We start from the raw sequence: 18,343 nt of genomic DNA, 5'->3' as shown, positions 1-18,343 counted from the left end.
AATTGATGAGGGCAACATATGTAAGATAAAACTGCACATTTGTGCATTTCCCTCTTATAACAATTACTCTGTTCAGGTAGCGCAATTTATCTGAATTTTTTATAATTTTTTTATTGACGAGCCAGAACCAAAACTAGATGAAATAAAATAGAAGTAAAGAGACTATTTTTAAAGTGTAAGAAGTAGAAAGTACATGTAATTGCATGAAAATGTAAGGAGTAGAAGAAGAGTAGTTAGTCTGCTAAAGTGTAAACCAAACTTTTTACTTAAGTAAGGAAACAAAGTATTTTTACTTAGTTACTTGACACCTCTGATGAACATTGCTTCTTCTGACAGTCTCAGGTACAAAATAAAAGATAATGAGCTCTGCGTAATGTGATGATGAAGTTAATTTGTAATGGAATAAACGTCTGATTTGTAAGTTTCCATATCACTATCCTGGGGAGCAGGTTTGTTAGGCCTTCAAGCTCTTGCTTTTAGGCTAAATTACTCCTGACTTCATCCTCACTGGAATGTTTTCTATCTCCAGACCAACTCACATTCAGCATCATTTGCTGTTAATCTTTTACTTTGTTGTAGATTGAACTCAAGGCTTGGTGTTCGTTACATATTGTAATTACTCTTTAGCAACTCTCGGCGGTGTGCTAAGCTACTTTTCAAGCTAGTTTCTTTCTTCTTTTGCTTATGTCTCCTTTTGGGATATGAAAATGAATATAACTTTTATACCTCTGTTTGTGAGCCATAAGTACAACCTCATTGGAAAAGACAAGATGTACAACGTCCCCATCCTTTCTACAGTGAATAAAGCCACCAAACATATTTAGTAAGATGCACTTAATGTTGGAACAAAGTAGATGACATGGCTAATAAAAGATGATGCCTGTCGATAAGATATAGCATATTTTTACTGTGCTTGTTTTTTCTTTTCCATTGCAGTAAATTTGTGGCATCTTTAAAACCATTACAGCGCACATAAGCATCTATTCCACTGTCTGTTAAAAGCACTAAAGCCCATTGGATTTATAAAACCTATGATGTGGCTTTACACCTCTCTTGGCAAACTGTCGCTGGCTGAAAAGTGTTGTACTGTCATCCATTGAGTATGATCAGAAGAGAGGATCCCGGCCACAGAAAAATCCAGACCTTTAACGATACGAAAGGAAAAGCAGGGCGAAAGCCTTCAGACTCAGACTCCTTGTTGCAGACCCAGTATGGGAGCTGTGTGAGAAGTATTTTTTTTTTTTATTGGTCCACTGGTGCCTGCAGCAGATGAAAGAGGTGTCACACATGCTCACTGTTGCACAAAGGCTGAGATGAGCCCCTTTATTTATTGTGACATTAAAGCCTGTTTGGGTGGGGGGATGGGGAATTTCCTCCCTTCCACACGTGGAACATGCTCATTCTGGGGGGCACAAGCTGGAAGGCTGCCTTAGTTTATTAGATGTGCAGAAATATGTTACCTTTTCTAAATAATTTTTTTCATTTGACGGAGCTCTGACATTGTGTTTTTATTATTATTATTATTGTGATCCTATATCTCTGATGCTTGAGAGATGGAAAAGCTCCCCATTTTATCTACCTCTCTGTCTCGCTCGTCTTAGGATATATTTGCTCAGGGTCATTGCAGCAGGGCAGCCACCATGGCTCTAAGAAATCCTTGAGGGAAATGAGGTGGATTTCCTCTGTCAGACAGAAATCCTGCGTCTCTTCAGTCTCCCTGCGCTCAATCCCTTTTGTTTTATCACCCAAACATGAGCACCCCCCCCCCCTGCCTTCAGCCCGCCATTTCCCAAGTACAGTGAATAATCCAATGCAATGTACCTGCTTTCATCACTGACTGGGCTGCCCTGAAGCTGCCACACATCTGACCTGCAGGTGAATCACTCTCTGGTAACCGCATACCGGAATCAGCACAAATCTTCCAAACTTCAAAAGGATCGTAGCCAATCCCCCGGATCTTACTGTTTTAAATAGGAGCGTTCTGTGCATTGTTGGTTGCTCTTTTGCTGTCGTTTTCCTGGGATGAGTTCTCCTGAAGTGGAGGAGGCCTGACACCTGCTGGCCATGTGTTTCAGTCCATGCACAAGCAAGGTAAAGAAAATTCTCACTATCTTTATTGTCAGTTAAACAGTGTGCAGCTTGTTTTAGCAACTGGAAGGACACGTTTGCTTTTATCAGTCGCTTTCCTCTAAGGGTCGCATGCAAAGAGGGGTACACTGAAATCATTTAGAGGCTGCTAAATTGCAGCAAAAAGCTCCTTTAAAACAGACATGTGACATGTTGATCCTTTTTATAACTCTTACTCATATACAGTAAACCCTTTTCAGAATAAATACTTTTTCCTTTGCATAGTTTGCATAACTGATTACATACGGTCTCGTTTATTTTATGGCTTCCTCGACCAAGGCTAAAGCTAATGCTCATGCAACAGTTCAGAGGATAAAAACACTATCAAGAAAGAAAAAGCAGTCTGTTCTCTTTTCAAGTGCTTCAAACAGAGGGTGTGAGAAGATGATCCACTGGCAGGTCTGGAGATTTCCACTTTCAGATAGCTCGAGCTTTAGCATGGGCCTGCAGGAGGGCCGCTGTGTCGGTGTGGGAACCTCGCGTGGCAATAGAGAGCGCAGTCTGGCCCCGCTGAGAAAGGGGAAAGCAGCTACATTAGGTTGTTGATGAAACAAGGTGTATGATTTGCACTGGACGTGATAGCATAACTGACCTATGTGCATGTTGTTAACCTTTGTTGTAGCTTTCTTTTTAGTAAAACCTCTCTTGCTAATGTCACAGAGGTTAGGAAATGAAAAAAGACTGCTATCTTAAGCTTCTCTGGAAGTATGTTTTGCCAGTGCAAACTGACTTCATTGATATATATAGATGGATGGATGGATAGAAGTGTGAAAATACTGTGCTTGTTGTGTCTGCCTGTATATATTATGTGTGTGCATCCTAAGCCGGTGTCTGTCTCAAAAACAAATTTCACCACGGTAAAATTTGTCCCTTGGTGACAATATTCTTGATTCTTGCACAGTATTTTCTTAGAGAAGCTTTCTTCTATATCAATAAAAAGTATAAATCTTTTTTTTCATAGCATGCATAGCATGAATTTAATCCCTTTGATCATATTTACTAGATGTGACGAAGTATTGACTGGTTACATGTATGAAGGTATAAGACATTTTTTTAAAGGTTATGTTTTCAGAATTGCTCAGTCATTCGTCATCGGTTCCCTCCATATAAAGTGCTTTTTTTAGATGCCATGGGAATGGATTTTCTACAGATGGCGCAAAGAGGTGTGCTGTGCTTTCCCCTCCCCAACCCGTTGCTGAGCTGGCTGAAAGAAGGCCCCTACTTTTAAGCAGATATTCTTTTTAATTAACCAACTAACATCAGACATGACATAATATTCTGTGCAAACACTACTACTAGACTACTTCCATATTTTGAAGGTATTTATTATTATTTTCCTCTTAAGTTGATGCATCCAAAGTCAAAATATCAGTTTAGAAATACTGTTAAATAATGTTATACATATATAATTCATAATCTAGGTTTTCTTATTTTATTATCAGTATGAATAATACTTGTATGTAAGCGTTTTGGGAAAAGCAAAAGTAAAACTGGTATCTTAACTCAAGGTCATCATACTGTAAATCCTCATAGCAGCTTATCCCCTGGTGGGAAACTACACAAACGTTTTCTTGTATTTAACACCAACTGGTTGCTGAAATAAAGTGGACAGGGAGGCAATATGGTAAAACTGTCGTTGAGCTACTGCTTTTTTTGTCATTGTTTTTAATTACATACATAGGAGGAAAAAATGTTGAGACCTAATTTGGTTTTAGTCACAGGCTGTAGAGAAAAACAAAGTAATCCTGTTGCAAAACCACAGTATGCCAGAGGCGACACGATGCATGACCTGAAACTGGAACATTGTCCTGCTGACAGCCACATTTGTGCAGGCTTTGTATAATCCCTATACTGTATGTAATATTTACATACACGTAAATAATCTCAAATTGCTCCACAAAAACAATCTGGTTGGTTGAGATGTATATAACTTTAACAGCTGATTACGGTACTTTCCTGCTTAGATGTCCCTGCGTTGGATTTACCTGTTGGCTGTGGCCTTACCTTGTCAGTCAGACGCAGGTCGCACTGGCTTCTTTCCAGCAGCAGTCTCGCAACGTGTGTGTGGCCTCGTTCTGACGCGAACATGAGAGCCGTCATTCCCTGGCTGTCCTGGACGTTGGCGTCGGCTCCACAGCTCAGCAACAGGCGGACCATAACAACTCGACCATGTCTCACTGCCAGGTGCAAAGCTGTCTGACCTGTCTGCGGCGAGAGAAACAGCAGAAGGGAGATGCTGAACTCTTTCTTGAGCTCATTGTCTTTCTGGATTTAAGCGCTATCTGAAACTTGCCATTAAACTTCTTCAAATGTAGCAAATAAAGAATAGGCTAAAACTATAATCCAATGCGTCTTAACAGTTAAAGAAAGGCTTGACATAATGTATAACGTTTTCTCACATTAGACTAAATACACACAGTCTTACCTGATTGGAGCGAATATTAACATTCCCCAGCTCCATTAACTTTCGGACAACCTCCATCCCAGCAGGTCCATCGGGAGCAGTGAGCGAGGCCATCATCACTGCTGTGTATCCGGCGTTGTTCTGAATGTTCACGTCGCTCACACCTTCACGAGAGATTTTATTTTCAGCCTGCACAGCAAAGTTATTTCCTAATGCAAAGGCTGCCAACAACCATATTACCTGTGTCCAGCAGCAGGCTCACGATGCTGTAGTTGCAGTGGGACACGCTGTAATGCAGCACCGTGTTGCCGTTGTCGTCTGCCAGGTTGACGAGGAAGGCCAGCAGAGATGGCGCCTCCCTCTTTACTTCTTTCAGGTACGCAGCTACCCTGCTGGCCTCAGAGGCCTCATCCGCTGCAGCGCCGAACCAGTGCTGGAACACTGTGACCAGAGCTTTCCTCTGGACCGCAACACCAAGAAGAAGCTGATGAACCAATTGGTCAACAGGTGGGAGCAAAGCTGATTTAAACTGAGTTTAAAATAACCCTTGAGGGTATCTAGAGTTTATGTAATAGGCAAGCTAGTTACATTCAGTTTTATTGAATGCCTTTTTATTATTGTTTTATGGTTTGTATACAACCACTGATATTCAGTCCTGTTGAAGCTCCACTTTGACCAACAAACGTTTTCCTTAGCTGTTAGAACACTACATTTCAAGCATGTTTAGCCATCAGCTAACTTTGGCTTTACCGTTGGACACAAACCAATAATCTGGGGTGTTGCCTGTTAGTATTTATTTATTTATTTTTTAAGCATGAAAACCTTAGAAAAACATGACTGTTTTAGATTTTCTGTTAAAGCACCATGGTAACCTTATGGATGTGTTAATAAACACATCCATAAAGACATATTATGTAACAAGTACCTGTTTCTGTATTTAGTATGTAGCATGTTTTGATTTGCCAGATTAATAATGGATTAATCGTATGGGTGGAGCTTGTTAGCCGTCAGTGGCGGCTGCTAGCTGCAGAGTGACCGCTCTGCCAAAATCTTTCACTGAAATGCTTTACTGTTAAAAAATACAAAATACAGGATAGATATGTGCAAACATTGAGACCAGAAAAGCTCATGTCTTACCATTACAGTTATAATAACTGAGATGTAAGCTGTACAACTCTATGGTTTAGCCTTAGCAGCAACAGGAAGCTGTGCTTTCATTTATTTTGTTCATTTATTTAGACCTCTTTATTACATGGAGTGTCAAGGATTTGGAAATCTTGACAGACTCTTGAAAGACTTTGTCAGTGGAAGGAATGTTTTCTTTCTATAAAATACAGAGAAGCTGCTGCTACTGTGATCCTAACTCCGCTAACAGTTTTAATTACTAATACCCAAACCATACCCCCTTTAATCATAAAGCATCTTAACAAAGGTTGTCAAAGTGCTGTAAATACTACTAAAAATAACAGTAAAGTTAAAATGGACAAGTAAAACTTAGACAAGCTAAAAGAAAAAGTAAGATAGTTAAAACAGTTAAAATAATAAAAAATAATTAAGCGTAAATAAAAACAATAAATAATTAAAAAGCTATTTTAAAAATTGTTTGTTAAAAATGTCACCATTAAAGGCTGTTGACTTTGTGCCTAAAATAAGAAATTGTTATTTAACCTACCTCTTTAGTTCAACATTTTTAGTCTGTCATTCATAAACATGACGTAATGTTGCTTCTGTTAATAAATAATTAATAAACCTTAACCACTAGCTTGCTCACTATCTATAACCAATTTATTTTGTCATTGGGTAAAGCAGCTTTTACGTTTTTGCAACTTTGCTACTGAAGACATAAAGGGATCATTCTGTTGCCTATTATACAAAGTATCAAACTTGTAAATCCAAATGCATTTTTAGAAAAGTTCAGTTGAAATTATTGACACAAATTTCAGCAGCTTTTATTTATTTTTTTGTCATTTTATATTTTCCAAAACCCAGACTTAAAACAAGTCTAAAGGTTTAAGTAAAAGCACTCTGGATTGGAATACAATTATATCCTAACTTAATTAAATTTGTATATTTGGCTCGGATCGGTACCTAAAAGTCCTGGATGCAAAACATCAAAGCATCTGGTCCAGCTCATAATATAGAATCCCAAATACTTTTGGGAAGAAAATTTAAATAGAATTTCAATTGTGGGTAAAATAGTGGATAAAATAAAGTTTTACCCACTTCAGCACATGTTTCACAGGTAGGGTGACCAGATTTCAAATAACCAAATGTGGGACAATATGCTTTGACACATAATCAACAATAATTTTGATTTAGCACAGATCGCACATTACAGTAATCATTCTCTGCTTTGCCTGTTATTGCACAATGAATTATCACAATTTTATAAAAGGTATTGTTTAACCTTTTTGAAAATTAATAAAGTAAATAATAATAAAACGGTTATATTTCAGCCCTATGACTGGAGACCTGTCCATGATCAAATACTGGCAAAGGAAACTTAGGTATTCGAAAATAAGATGACTAGCTGGGTTTTGGGTTTTGGGTTTGTCAGTTATCGACAGTGGGCGGACAAACTCCCAGGTTACTGGATCTAACTGCTTGAAATTAATATTTTCTCCTCTCCTGAAGTTTAATGAAAGGGTATTCACCATGTCCTCATTGGGGTTTTCTGTGTTGTCCATGTGATCCTTAACAAAGTGACAGGCAGACATAAAGTCTGCACTCAATGTGTCCCTAGAAGAGAAAGTGAAGAAACAACATGAACGACCTGCCTCCTATTACAAAATTTAGAAGCAAGACCTGATCAAGATAAGATTTATTTTAAAGAGACACTGATCTGTAGTCTATAGTGTTCTCACCTTCCCTGGGGTCCTGAGCCAGAGATCCCCTCCATCTGTTCTCCCAGGGCTTTTGCTTTGGACCGTTTCTCTGGCCCCTCAGCTTCCAGCGACACTGTGCCTCCATCTGTTTGTGCTGATATCGTTCCCACCGGTGTTACATGTCCCTTTGGGCATGTTGACGTCTCTGCTTGGACTCCCCTTTTTGCAGTGTGTACATCCACCTGGGTGGTCTCCATGTCCTGGGGGGCAACACTGATGTCCCTGCTCTCCAAATCACCAAAACCATGCAGGTTCCCACTGGCCTGGCCAACCATGCCTCCTTTTATGGACATTTGGATTCTACGGTAAAATGAAAAACAGTAAGGTATTACCTTTTTATCCTCATTATATAAGGTGGAAACCATTTGAGTCAGTAAGGCTTCAGGGGCCAAAAGTGAAGGCACCAAACTGAACATGATGCCTTTTAAAGCTGAATATGTGACAGTCTGAGCCAGACACTACATTAGTCTTCTTTTGAGGCTTTAAACCTAAAAGGGTAAAAGAAACATGTATTTAAGGCATTGTCTGCTTTCCCTTATGTCATCTCTAGACATGTGGGTCTTGTCTAACTGACAGCTTCAGATGGAGTGGTATTCATCTTCCAGACACAAAGTCAAGAAGTCTCGTTTTTTTTTCATGGTCACAGAGATATTCGCCTAAAGAGCCTCAATTTCAGCCAAGTAACCAATAATCATAACTGTTAAGGCTGCTGAAGTCTCTGAGTGGTATCCACTAACCCTTCATCAACATCCACTGAGTGCGGCTTTTTTAACGTCTGGGTGCTTCCGTCCATCTCCAGGGTGGACTTAGAGGCTAAACAGAAGACAAATGCACAAAATGAGATCAAATATATAAGCAGCAACAAATATAGCTGAGACTTTTTTGACATAAAACTTATTTTTCCCAAAATGTACATTTTCTATTTGATGCAAAAGAGAGCCACCTACTCTTGAGGCTCATGTGTCATAAGTGTACTATAGAATTTGCAGTTTCTTGAGTTCAGATGATGTGTTGCAGTTATCATTGAATCTGAACAAAAAACTTCATAATTAATGTCAAGATGTTTTACCGTACAGTGCCTGTGCTGATCATACAATTAGAATATCATGAAAGTTTATTGATTCCATTCAAAAAGGGAAACTTGTGTATTATATTTATTCATTACATTCAGACTAATATATTTGTGTGATATAAGTGTTCATTTCTTTTAATTTTGATGATTATATATGACAACTAATGAAAACCCCAAATTCCGTATATCAGAAAATTTGAATTTTTTGAAAAGGTCCAACATTGAGTTTTTCTTCTGGAAAATTTCGAATAATCTTGAAAAAAACATTTTCCAAATCCATATGTAAATATTTTGCCCTCAATTCTAACTACTATAGTATCTGAATTTAAGGTATAAATTACAACTTCTGTTCAAGTATGGTTAAAATGTAAGGTATAAATTACAACACAATACACCAAACTAAGTGTAGCAAGTAATCGGATGTTTTTTTTTTTTTTTTTTTTGGAAAGGTTGGCCCTATTTTCCACTTTTGAGATGAAGCTCTCTCTAGCAAGAAAAACTTTTATATATGTACTCACAGCGCCCTGCAAAAGCAGTCAAAGCAAACAAGGTTTTTCACTTTTTGTTGCTTTACAACCGCTAATTTGGACCGTAGTGCATTCTAATTGAGCGGAAGGAAAAGCTCCTTAAATAGTCTAATTAACTGTAACCAGCTTCCCTCTGGCTTCCCTCTGGCGGCTGAAGAAAGGCAGCCCCAAAGTAAGTTGCTGCCACCACCATGTGGATGGTGTGCTCAGAGTGACCTACAGCATTAGGTTTCCTCCATGCAAAGGACTTGGCCTTTAGTGCGTAGATCACTGCAGCTCCTCTTGTTCTTTCTATTTCCAGATGACGGATTGAGCAAAGCTCTGTGAGATGTTCAAAGCTTGAGATGTTGTTCTCTAACCTAACTCTGTTTTGAACATCTCCACAAACTTCTCCCTAACCTTCCGGCTGTGTTCCCTGGTCTTCATGGTGCTGTGTTTTGTTTTCCAGATGTTCTCCACCCACCCCACTGGCCTATAATCAATATTCTCTTAATAGAATCAAGTGTGGAAAATCAGTAATTTCATGACAAAAAGTTGCTTTGTGGGTTTGATTTTGTCAATTTACAGCTGAGCAAATGTATTTTGTGCTGTCCAAAGGTTTTGGTGCTGTAAAAGAAGATCTGTGACACACCACCTCTGTTCTGGATCTTCTCTCCATCGCTGCCTTCCTGCTGCTTGCATCCAGACATGAGGACGTCAACAAGCTCCATCATCTGCCGCTGCAGGGAGCTGACTTTTGGATCTGGGTGTTTCAGCGGTTTACCCTTGTCTCCTGACTCTCCACACACACACTCCCACTGCTCGTCCAGGAGACTCTTAATCCTCTGAATGTGTTGAACAATCACTGACGTGTCTGTGCCCCCATCATGTGAAGCCCTTTCAGTAGGCCTTACTGAGTAAAGGTGCCTTTGGGAACTTGGGGTTGCAGTTCTTGTGGAGACGAAGGAGGAGGCTGCATTATAATCGGGTTCGAGGGATCTCACCACGGTCTCATCTCCCTCCTGGTCCACCACCACCCTCTCTGCACGGACCCACGTCCCTGGATTCCTGATGAGGTATTCTATCTTCTCATCCTTCCTTCTGCTCTCCTGCTGCTGCTCCTTCAGAAGTCCCCCCATCCTCTGGAGGTCCTGCTCGGTGTCATGGAGCTTCTGCTCCAGCGCTGCGACTTTAGCCTGCAGGGAGGTCACCGTCAGCAGCTCATCCAGATCCGTGCTGGCTTGCCAATCGTGCGTAGAATTTGTTTTCTTCTGAGTGATGTTGTGATTTCTGGGAAACGTAACGTGACCGTCCCGCTGTGACATTAGGCCGTCCTCTTTGCCGTAGGGAGATGAAGGACAACGCTCTGTTGTTCCATTAGCTGTTGATGGAGGGACGTGGTGGACCAAGCCCAGACGGAGCCTTTCCCTTTCCTCTTGCAGGATGCAGATCTGAGCTTTGAGCTCAGGAACAACCCTCACCTCCATCTCCAGCTCCCCAACGCGTTCAAGGGCCTCGCTCAGGCGCCTCAGCAGCCCTGAGCAGTCCTGCTGCCGGGGGCTGTCTGAGAGGAAGACGTCCTCGCAGGAGGTGTTTCTTCCTCCGAGGTGATCCCTGGAGCTCCGGATGCTGCTTCTGTCATCTGTGGTCTCTGATTCTTGCCTGAGAAACACTGTGAGCGGCAAACTGGAGGCCCGGAGGAGATGAGGCCGGATGTGCTCGCCGAGAGGCTGTTCATCAAACTCCTTGATCCTGGCCTCCATTTCTACTAGAGATGTAAGCCCTGTAGGAGAGACAGGCGGCCTGTGATCAAAGGTCCAAGAGGAATACCCGTGATGATGGTTATCGCACGGTCGGGATCTGGGGTCAAGAGCTCCTGTAGATCTCCATGGACTTGGTTGGTAGCCAGAACCAGAGGAGTGGAGGTGCCTGGGAAGAGTGCTGGCCCGGGGTCCCTTGCTTCGCCGCTGGATGGGAACCTTTTTGATGGTGTTGCCTTTCTCTATGTCATCCACGTATTTTAGGAAGTCCAGATCTATTTGGAAGCCGTAGGGGGTTTCCACTGAGTATGGGGGCTTCCCTTTAACTCCATTCTCAGCCATTTTATGTCGTGCAATAAGACCTGTAAACAGGAAGGGAGTGTGCATTACAAATACATCTCAGGGTTAGTGCATCTCTGACATTTAAAAAAAAAAAAACATTGCCTATCTGTTGCTATCTGACAATGAGAGGTTGAAATTAACTTATATTTTCTCAAAGAGTGTTTCAGGCTTAATATGAACATAGCTTCCTTGAGTCCCACGTGCAGAGCAAGGTAGAAACAGCCAGTAAGTGCAGCTTTCCTTCTCCACCCATTAACGCTCCTCTTTTCCCAAAGACTCTTCATTTCTTCCATGCACCAGGCAGCAGTTTTTTTTTTCAGCAGGGGCCGGCCTGATCTTCTTTTGATTACAGCCACGGTTTCCAGGACGAGAGCTGAAAATAGTTTGCGACTGTTTCGCCCAGCGGTTATGGCCAGCAACGCAAAAAATATACTCCTACAGACATAAACACAGGCAGCCATTGTTCTGACTCACTACTTCACAGCTGTACTCGCTGTGGCTCCTTTAGTTAAGCAGTTTCCCTTAGAGTTTGAATCTACTTTAGGTGATCTGCTGACTTCCTCCAGCGTGTGTCAATTAGTTCCCTAACCGCACGATAGTTTTCACCTCTCCCTCCTTTAATGAGCGGCTCGATTGGGAATTCCCACATGGTCCTTTCTCTACATCTTCTTTAAAACCCGACCTCCTCTTTCCTCCTACGTTCCCCCTCCCCTCCACTGACCACCGTCCTCCTGCGGGAGCTCGTTGTCATCATGAGGCGCCGCAGCCACCAAGCCACAGGCCCAAACAATGCAAGCGATGCAGTAAACAGACAAACACCCACAAATGGCCCTGCTAGGAATCCGAGCGTCTATCTTTCACACACCCTCTGAAGGCCGACAGTAAACAGCAACAAATCCCCAAATCCAAGGTGGCTTATGAGCTCATTTTGTTAGCTAAGACACAAACATCTGAATGTTGCAATGGGTTGCAACATTTAATCGGATGGTTTTTTTTTTTTTTGGAAAGGTTGGCACTATTTTCCACTTTTGAGATGAAGCTCTCTCTAGCAAGAAAAACTTTTATATATGTACTCACAGCGCCCTGCAAAAGCAGTCAAAGCAAACAAGGTTTTTCGCTTTTTGTTGCTTTACAACCGCTAATTTGGACCGTAGTGCATTCTAATTGAGCGGAAGGAAAAGCTCCTTAAATAGTCTAATTAACTGTAACCAGCTGAAGAAAGGCAGCCACAAAGAAGGATGCTGCCACCACCATGTGGATGGTGTGCTCAGAGTGACCTACAGCATTAGGTTTCCTCCATGCAAAGGACTTGGCCTTTAGTGCGTCTCCTACATGGCACATGAAAGCTTTAACCAACTACCAGTGTGCACAACTACTGGCTGTCCTGTCAACAGATTATCCCACCTGAGCTGTAGATCACTGCAGCTCCTCTTGTTCTTTCTATTTCCAGATGACGGATTGAGCACAGCTCTGTGAGATGTTCAAAGCTTAACTCTGTTTTAAACATCTCCACAACCTTCTCCCTAACCTTCCGGCTGTGTTCCCTGGTCTTCATGGTGCTGTGTTTTGTTTTCCAGATGTTCTCCAACATTTAAAGGCTTCCATAGAACAGCTGGATTTAGACTGAGATCCAGTTTTTCTGGATTTCATTCAGGGGTGCCAGAGAAAAGGGGGTTTGAATACAAATACACATGACACAATGTATCATGTTCTTTCCACTTCTCAATTATACGCTAGTTTGCAACTGACAATTACAGAAAATGGCAATAAATACTGTATATGCCGGTAACATGATGAAATATGTAATAGTTAAGCAGTTTAAAGACTTCTGCAAAGTGCTGTAAGGTATAAATATGATGATTCTTTTTTATCCCTCCTGTCATCTGTTCTAGTATGTTGTTATCCCATCACTCTGAAGAGTTTAAGTTTAGCATGCACACATGTACCAGAAGCCAGAGCACTCATCAGGCAGACATGTCAAGGAGACTCCGTTTTAGTTTCCACGCTATAGGAGATCATTCAGACGACCAGCTCCAGCTCCAGCTATGCAAACAAACTTGCAGGTAATGACCCGCTGCTCAGCAAATAGACAGAAAATCCCTCCGTCTGGGAAATAAAGGTCCCGACAAATTGGGAAATGTCCGTTTCACCAAATTTCATAACTCTCTGAAAAACGATGGAGATCAGTGGGGTGCCTTGACAAATCACCTGGATGTCTCCCAGTGAATCAGAAGATCCGGTTTCAGACAGCGGGTTTTTAACCGCCCTGCAGACGTGATCAAAGCCGCCTGTTGTTGCCAATGCGCTCTCTGTTTCCTACTTATAAATATAGACCTGTGCATTTCATCCAGACCAGGTTACCACAGAGGAAACAATATAGCTGAATTAGGGTTAGGTAATTCCCCAGAGTCATTGCCTAACTATGTCCACATGTCTGTGGCACATATTTTAATTGTCTGTGCTAGGAGCAGTGGGCCCACCTCACAGGAAACCAAAGAAATGAAACGTTAAAATATTTGCCTAACCCCAAACAGGCCCCAGCAAAAAAAACAGCAGCGCTGCGAGCTAGAGCATTGCTGCTGAAGACTCGGCTTAGTGTAACGTTCGCCTTTACCTTCATCTTTTCAGACAAGTAAACCTACATGATGAAAGAGGAAATGTCCCTTCTTTTCCTAGGGACAGTTTTGTCCCTCTCCCACAGCAGCTGCTCGTCTCCTCTGGGTGAATATGACCCGGCTGAGACAAACTCTCCCTGCATCAGCATAAACCTCATAATCACACCATGTCTGTCCACAGCATTCTTTACCAAAAAACCAGCAGATAGGGGCGATCTCTCAGTATAGCAATGACAAAAGCTTAAAAATGGCATCCTGCTAAGCCCAAAGGATATGGTCCGTTTGCTCACTGATGGTACCTGTACACAGGGCCGGATTTAGGAGGATGGGGGCCCCTGGGCTAGAGTCTATATATATATATATATATATTTTTTTTTTTTTTTTTTCATTTATTAGTGACACTTTTGCATTCAACTTCTTTGTAGGAACTGGAACCACAAACACGACCTACATTTACTCAAACGCAAACCAAATAAGAAAACAATACTCAACCCTGAAAAGTTTGAAACTTTGAGCCTGTCTTATAATGCACACAAACACAATCTTTGTTTTGTATCTACACTCATTTAAATTTTTACTTTCATTTAGCAGATAAACTTTAAAAAAGACCAAGTTTGTTTCCAAAATTATTTTACATAATATTAACCCTCATGTCAAAAAGTTTGGACACCACTGCCCTAACCAGTAACACCAAGCCCTTTCAGTAATGAGTGAAAGGGTTATCAGACATTTAAGCCTTAGTCTGATATGAAATTTGAAAATTTGCCCACTTTTCTGGATTTTTTTTGCTGGAGGTTTCCCTTGACGCTCCTCCTCCCCAATGCGTAAGATGCTTCAAAAGTGGACCAATAACAAGCAAGCATTCAAGATGGACGTTTGCCAGAACAAATGGCGTTCCGCGAGCAAGCCGGCCGGCCGGCAAGGATCGCGCACCGCCGGCCGGCCGGCACCGCAGCAGTGCTTAGCTGCGCAAACCCCGCCCGCCGGCCGGCCGGCGGTGCGCAGGTGCCGGCCGGCGGGCACTATCCATTCACAAAAATAGAAAACATCCTTCGGGGCCCCCGAAATGCCGGGGCCCCGGGCTGCAGCTCCGGTAAGCCCCTGCTAAAATCCGGCACAGCCTGTACAGCCATATTGCATAATATAGCTGTCAATGCTGGTGGTGTATGAAATATTGGAAAGGCGATTTGGTATAAACAGTAAAAGAACATTGTGCATAAATTCTACATGTGAAAGGTAATGCCATTAAACTAGCATTCTGTATAATGCCATGAAGGGGGGGGGGGGGGGGGGTGACCTTTACAGACGCAAATAGATATCCAGCTGTGCCGGAAGGAGTTATGACCTCTATAAATAATTTCTCAGTGATTTTAGATTCTGACTTAAAAATATAACCCTCAAATTAGACTAGAAGACAAACAAAAGTGTGATAATTCTCTGATATGTGGTCACTTTGTGACCGAGGAGTCATTGCTCTGTGAGAGCCAAACTTTGAGTCCTGCACCTGGTAACAGAAAACCAAGACTTGATCCAAAATCCAATAACAACCCAACCCATTCTCACTCCTAAACCTGCCTGCTGTCTGCGGCTTCGGTTTTTGACCCACAGCTAATCCCTAAAGTGTCTTCCTGCGACACAGAAAGTCTGCGGACCTTATACTATGAAATGTATTTCATTGTTTTGTAACTCCTGAATATTGTGGCTTAAGTTCATAATCTGAAACCTTACTTTAAAGACATAGTTTAGGAGTTTTAAAGTGATGTTCACTTGAAAGGTTCTAAATATACAATATATTACATGCTGTAGATAAATCTCTTGATGTCTTCGTTTAGTATAATTTCTGGTTGGTTGGTCCCAGAGGCTGGAGGCTGGAGCTAAAGGGGTCTAGAGCAAGTGGATCTTTGCTACCTTAAGTATCAGAAAAAACTTGGGTGTTTCTGATACTGATGAACATTGTACAAAAGACAAATCTTATAGTGCTCTCAGGGAAGATTTTTTTACATTGCCTTTTATATCAGGCCGTTACTCTGAAAACACTTTACACGTTTAGTTTTCGATACGTGTTTCACACAGGACCATCATTTGTGTCGCCCAGCCTCTGATGTCCATTTTGTGTGTAAAAGATTCTCTGCTTCTGTAGAAATAGCCACCCAGTGCAAACTTGACAGTGGTTTGATGTTTGTAAAATAATCTTCTCATAACCCATTCCATTGTTTTTGAGACTGAATTAATTTAACGCGGTTGAATTCCCCTTTCATCCTAGCCAATCTCTAACTAACCGTTAGCTTCTGTCTCCACAACAGCAGGGCAGTCAAAAGTAGCCGGTCAACAGGCAGCAAATCACTATCTATAGCAGCTCATGCCGCCGCCTACATTTCCCCGATTATATAATGGAGCGATATTTGTGCCTTCTGGTTGAGCGCGCAGGAACGAATACGAGCTCAACTCTGAAAAACTCTTCTCGCGCGATGCTCCCGGAGAAACAGCCAAGCGAGCGCACAGCACAGCTGGTGTTGAGCATGGAATGAGCAGGTAGAGCACGCGAGCAGAGAAGGAACTGAGCGGAAGTTAGTAACTTGCCATATATTCACCTAATCTGATCTGATTTATATGGTGCTAGTAATTCAAATTCAACTAATTTTATGCAAATTTGTTCAAAACCTTGTTAAAACATGATGATAACATGAGAAAAATGTTTTAATAATAATAATAATAAAAAAAAACAAAGGTTGTTTTTGAAGAATTGATCATTCACTTTTTTTGCTTTTTATTCAACTTAAAACATGCACTCTGTCTCTATTCTTTAAATAATCACCTGAGCTTCCAAAATATATCAGGGAGACTCTATTTTTCAAAATTCTCCCTTTCGGGGCTAGGGCACCGGCATAAGTGCACTCTCCTACCTGATAGTGTGCGGCCTGCTACTGTAAAAAAAATTTGACTGCCCTGCAACCTACTAATCTGGATGGAAACAAAATGAAGGTGCCAAAAGAGTTATCTACCACCGGTTAGACATTAACAGTTTATAACCTGCTGAGTAAGGGATAATGCCCGAAGAGGTGTCCATTATCAGAAATGAATGGACAACGCGGAGGTGTAAACTATCTGACACAAAGCACCGTGCAGCCAATCAGGACCAAGTATTCACCCAGACCATTTTAAAACTGTTTATAACCTGGTAACAGAACTAAAAATCTTGACTCTTTCCTTTAACTGTTCCTATATATCTAGTAGTAGTGAAATGGAAGTCAGATGAATGACAGAAAGAAAAGTTTCAGCGTGAAACTCAAGGGTTAAAAAGATGACCTGCATATATGAAGCAGTGTGGAAAATCTTGATGGAACAGGTCTGCCCTGTGAGTTTACACTGGATTGGACAGGCTCGGAGCCGAGGTCAGTAGGAGATGAGTTAGGAGGGAGAATGTGTTGACAAACCTGCATGAACCACATGGCACTACTGTCTGGCCTTCTTACCACGCTGGACGTATTTTTGAGGTTGGATCCCCTTTCCGTTCACAGTGAAGCAGCTCGCAAGCAAATTGAAGCAATTCTGTAAACTAACAGTAAAGAACAGAGCTCTCTTTATTCTTAATGTCCTTCCTTCCCCAAAGTATACATTTGCCTGCATGTTTCACCATCGTTGTTCTGTTCCTGGAAAAATCCTTCCTTCCCCCCCTTTTTGGCCGTACAACCTGTGGCTTTTTACCAGCACATAGCTCTGAACCTCATCTTCTGTTCAGAGTTGATTTAGGAACCGAAGCCAACTGTTTGGACTTTCTGCTCCCCCCCTTACCCCACCCCACCACACGGCACACACACTCTGTCTCCTATTTTTTCTATCAAACTCTTCCCAGGATTCCTAGAAATATCATACCCTGTATTATCTTTTTTTTAGTTATTCAGCTTTTTGGTCTTTTTGGATTGCTGGACACATCCGGGTCGTTTTCCAACAGCAACGGGCTCAGAGTTGCAGTGTGGCATCCGAAGCCTCGTTGCATGGCAGAAACAGCTGCCAGGGGCTTCATGCAAGGAAGAAAGCGATGGCATGTTAGCATAGCAGAGTTAAAATAGAAAGTGCGCCGCTTATGTGTGTGTTTACATGGTCACGCATGTTTGTCAGCTCAGCCGCAGTCCTGAGAAGCATGCGCATGGAAATGTCAGTGCAGTTCAGCAAGGTATCTTTAAGACACAAAGTTCTTGTCTTGAAAGTCGTCTTAATATTCATGTTAAGCCTGTAGGTTCACTTCACGCAACTTGTTAAATCGCACTAGTGAACTGCTATTCTGACCCTGAATTTAGAGCAGCCAGTTTCTGAACCACAGCGGTCAAGGTCAGCGTTCAGCATTCAGCACATCAGCTTCTTGCAAGCACCCAATCCAGCAGCCCTGCACAGCCTGGAGAGATGCTATGAGGGGAATATATTCTATCGGCTCTTACCTCGGGACATGCTCAGCACTTTCCTCCACTTGCTGGTTTTGCTTGTCAGACGGTCCTGTGCAGTCTGCGCTCAGCTCTGCCTGTCTGTCTCCTCAGCAGACGGGGAGGGCGGCATGCCTCGGCTGTCTGGGAAATGCCATCGTGCGGCCCCTGCCATAACAGAAGCTGGGTTTGCTTGTGTGTTTGTGCGTGTGTG

The 18,343-nt window shown here is 42.0% G+C and overlaps 1 protein-coding gene across 4 annotated transcripts; it reads right to left on the bottom strand.

Annotated features, from left to right (window-relative positions):
• Nucleotides 1-2,092: 2,092 nt before the first annotated feature.
• LOC105925277 (KN motif and ankyrin repeat domain-containing protein 4) lies at nt 2,093-18,330 on the bottom strand. Of its 4 annotated transcripts, none has more exons than XM_021315665.2 (9): nt 18,148-18,330; nt 9,647-11,116; nt 8,154-8,229; nt 7,396-7,716; nt 7,186-7,270; nt 4,772-5,015; nt 4,553-4,695; nt 4,132-4,332; nt 2,093-2,637 (listed from the first exon to the last, which is right to left on the bottom strand). In XM_021315665.2, the coding sequence occupies exons 1-9, from the start codon at nt 18,155-18,157 to the stop codon at nt 2,545-2,547; spliced, it is 2,643 nt and encodes an 880-aa protein (XP_021171340.2). In that variant the 5' UTR covers nt 18,158-18,330; the 3' UTR covers nt 2,093-2,544. The 4 variants fall into 4 exon arrangements, with proteins under 4 accessions (XP_021171340.2, XP_021171341.2, XP_021171342.2 ...); XM_021315666.2 differs by having other exon boundaries at nt 9,650-11,116; XM_021315667.2 differs by having other exon boundaries at nt 4,772-4,991; nt 18,148-18,328.
• Between the last annotated feature and the right edge of the window lie 13 nt (nt 18,331-18,343).

This window comes from Fundulus heteroclitus, chromosome 6 (genome assembly GCF_011125445.2).
Source record: "Fundulus heteroclitus isolate FHET01 chromosome 6, MU-UCD_Fhet_4.1, whole genome shotgun sequence".
NCBI classification, from domain to species: Eukaryota; Metazoa; Chordata; class Actinopteri; order Cyprinodontiformes; family Fundulidae; genus Fundulus; species Fundulus heteroclitus.
This window is presented reverse-complemented; position numbering and strand designations above follow the sequence as displayed.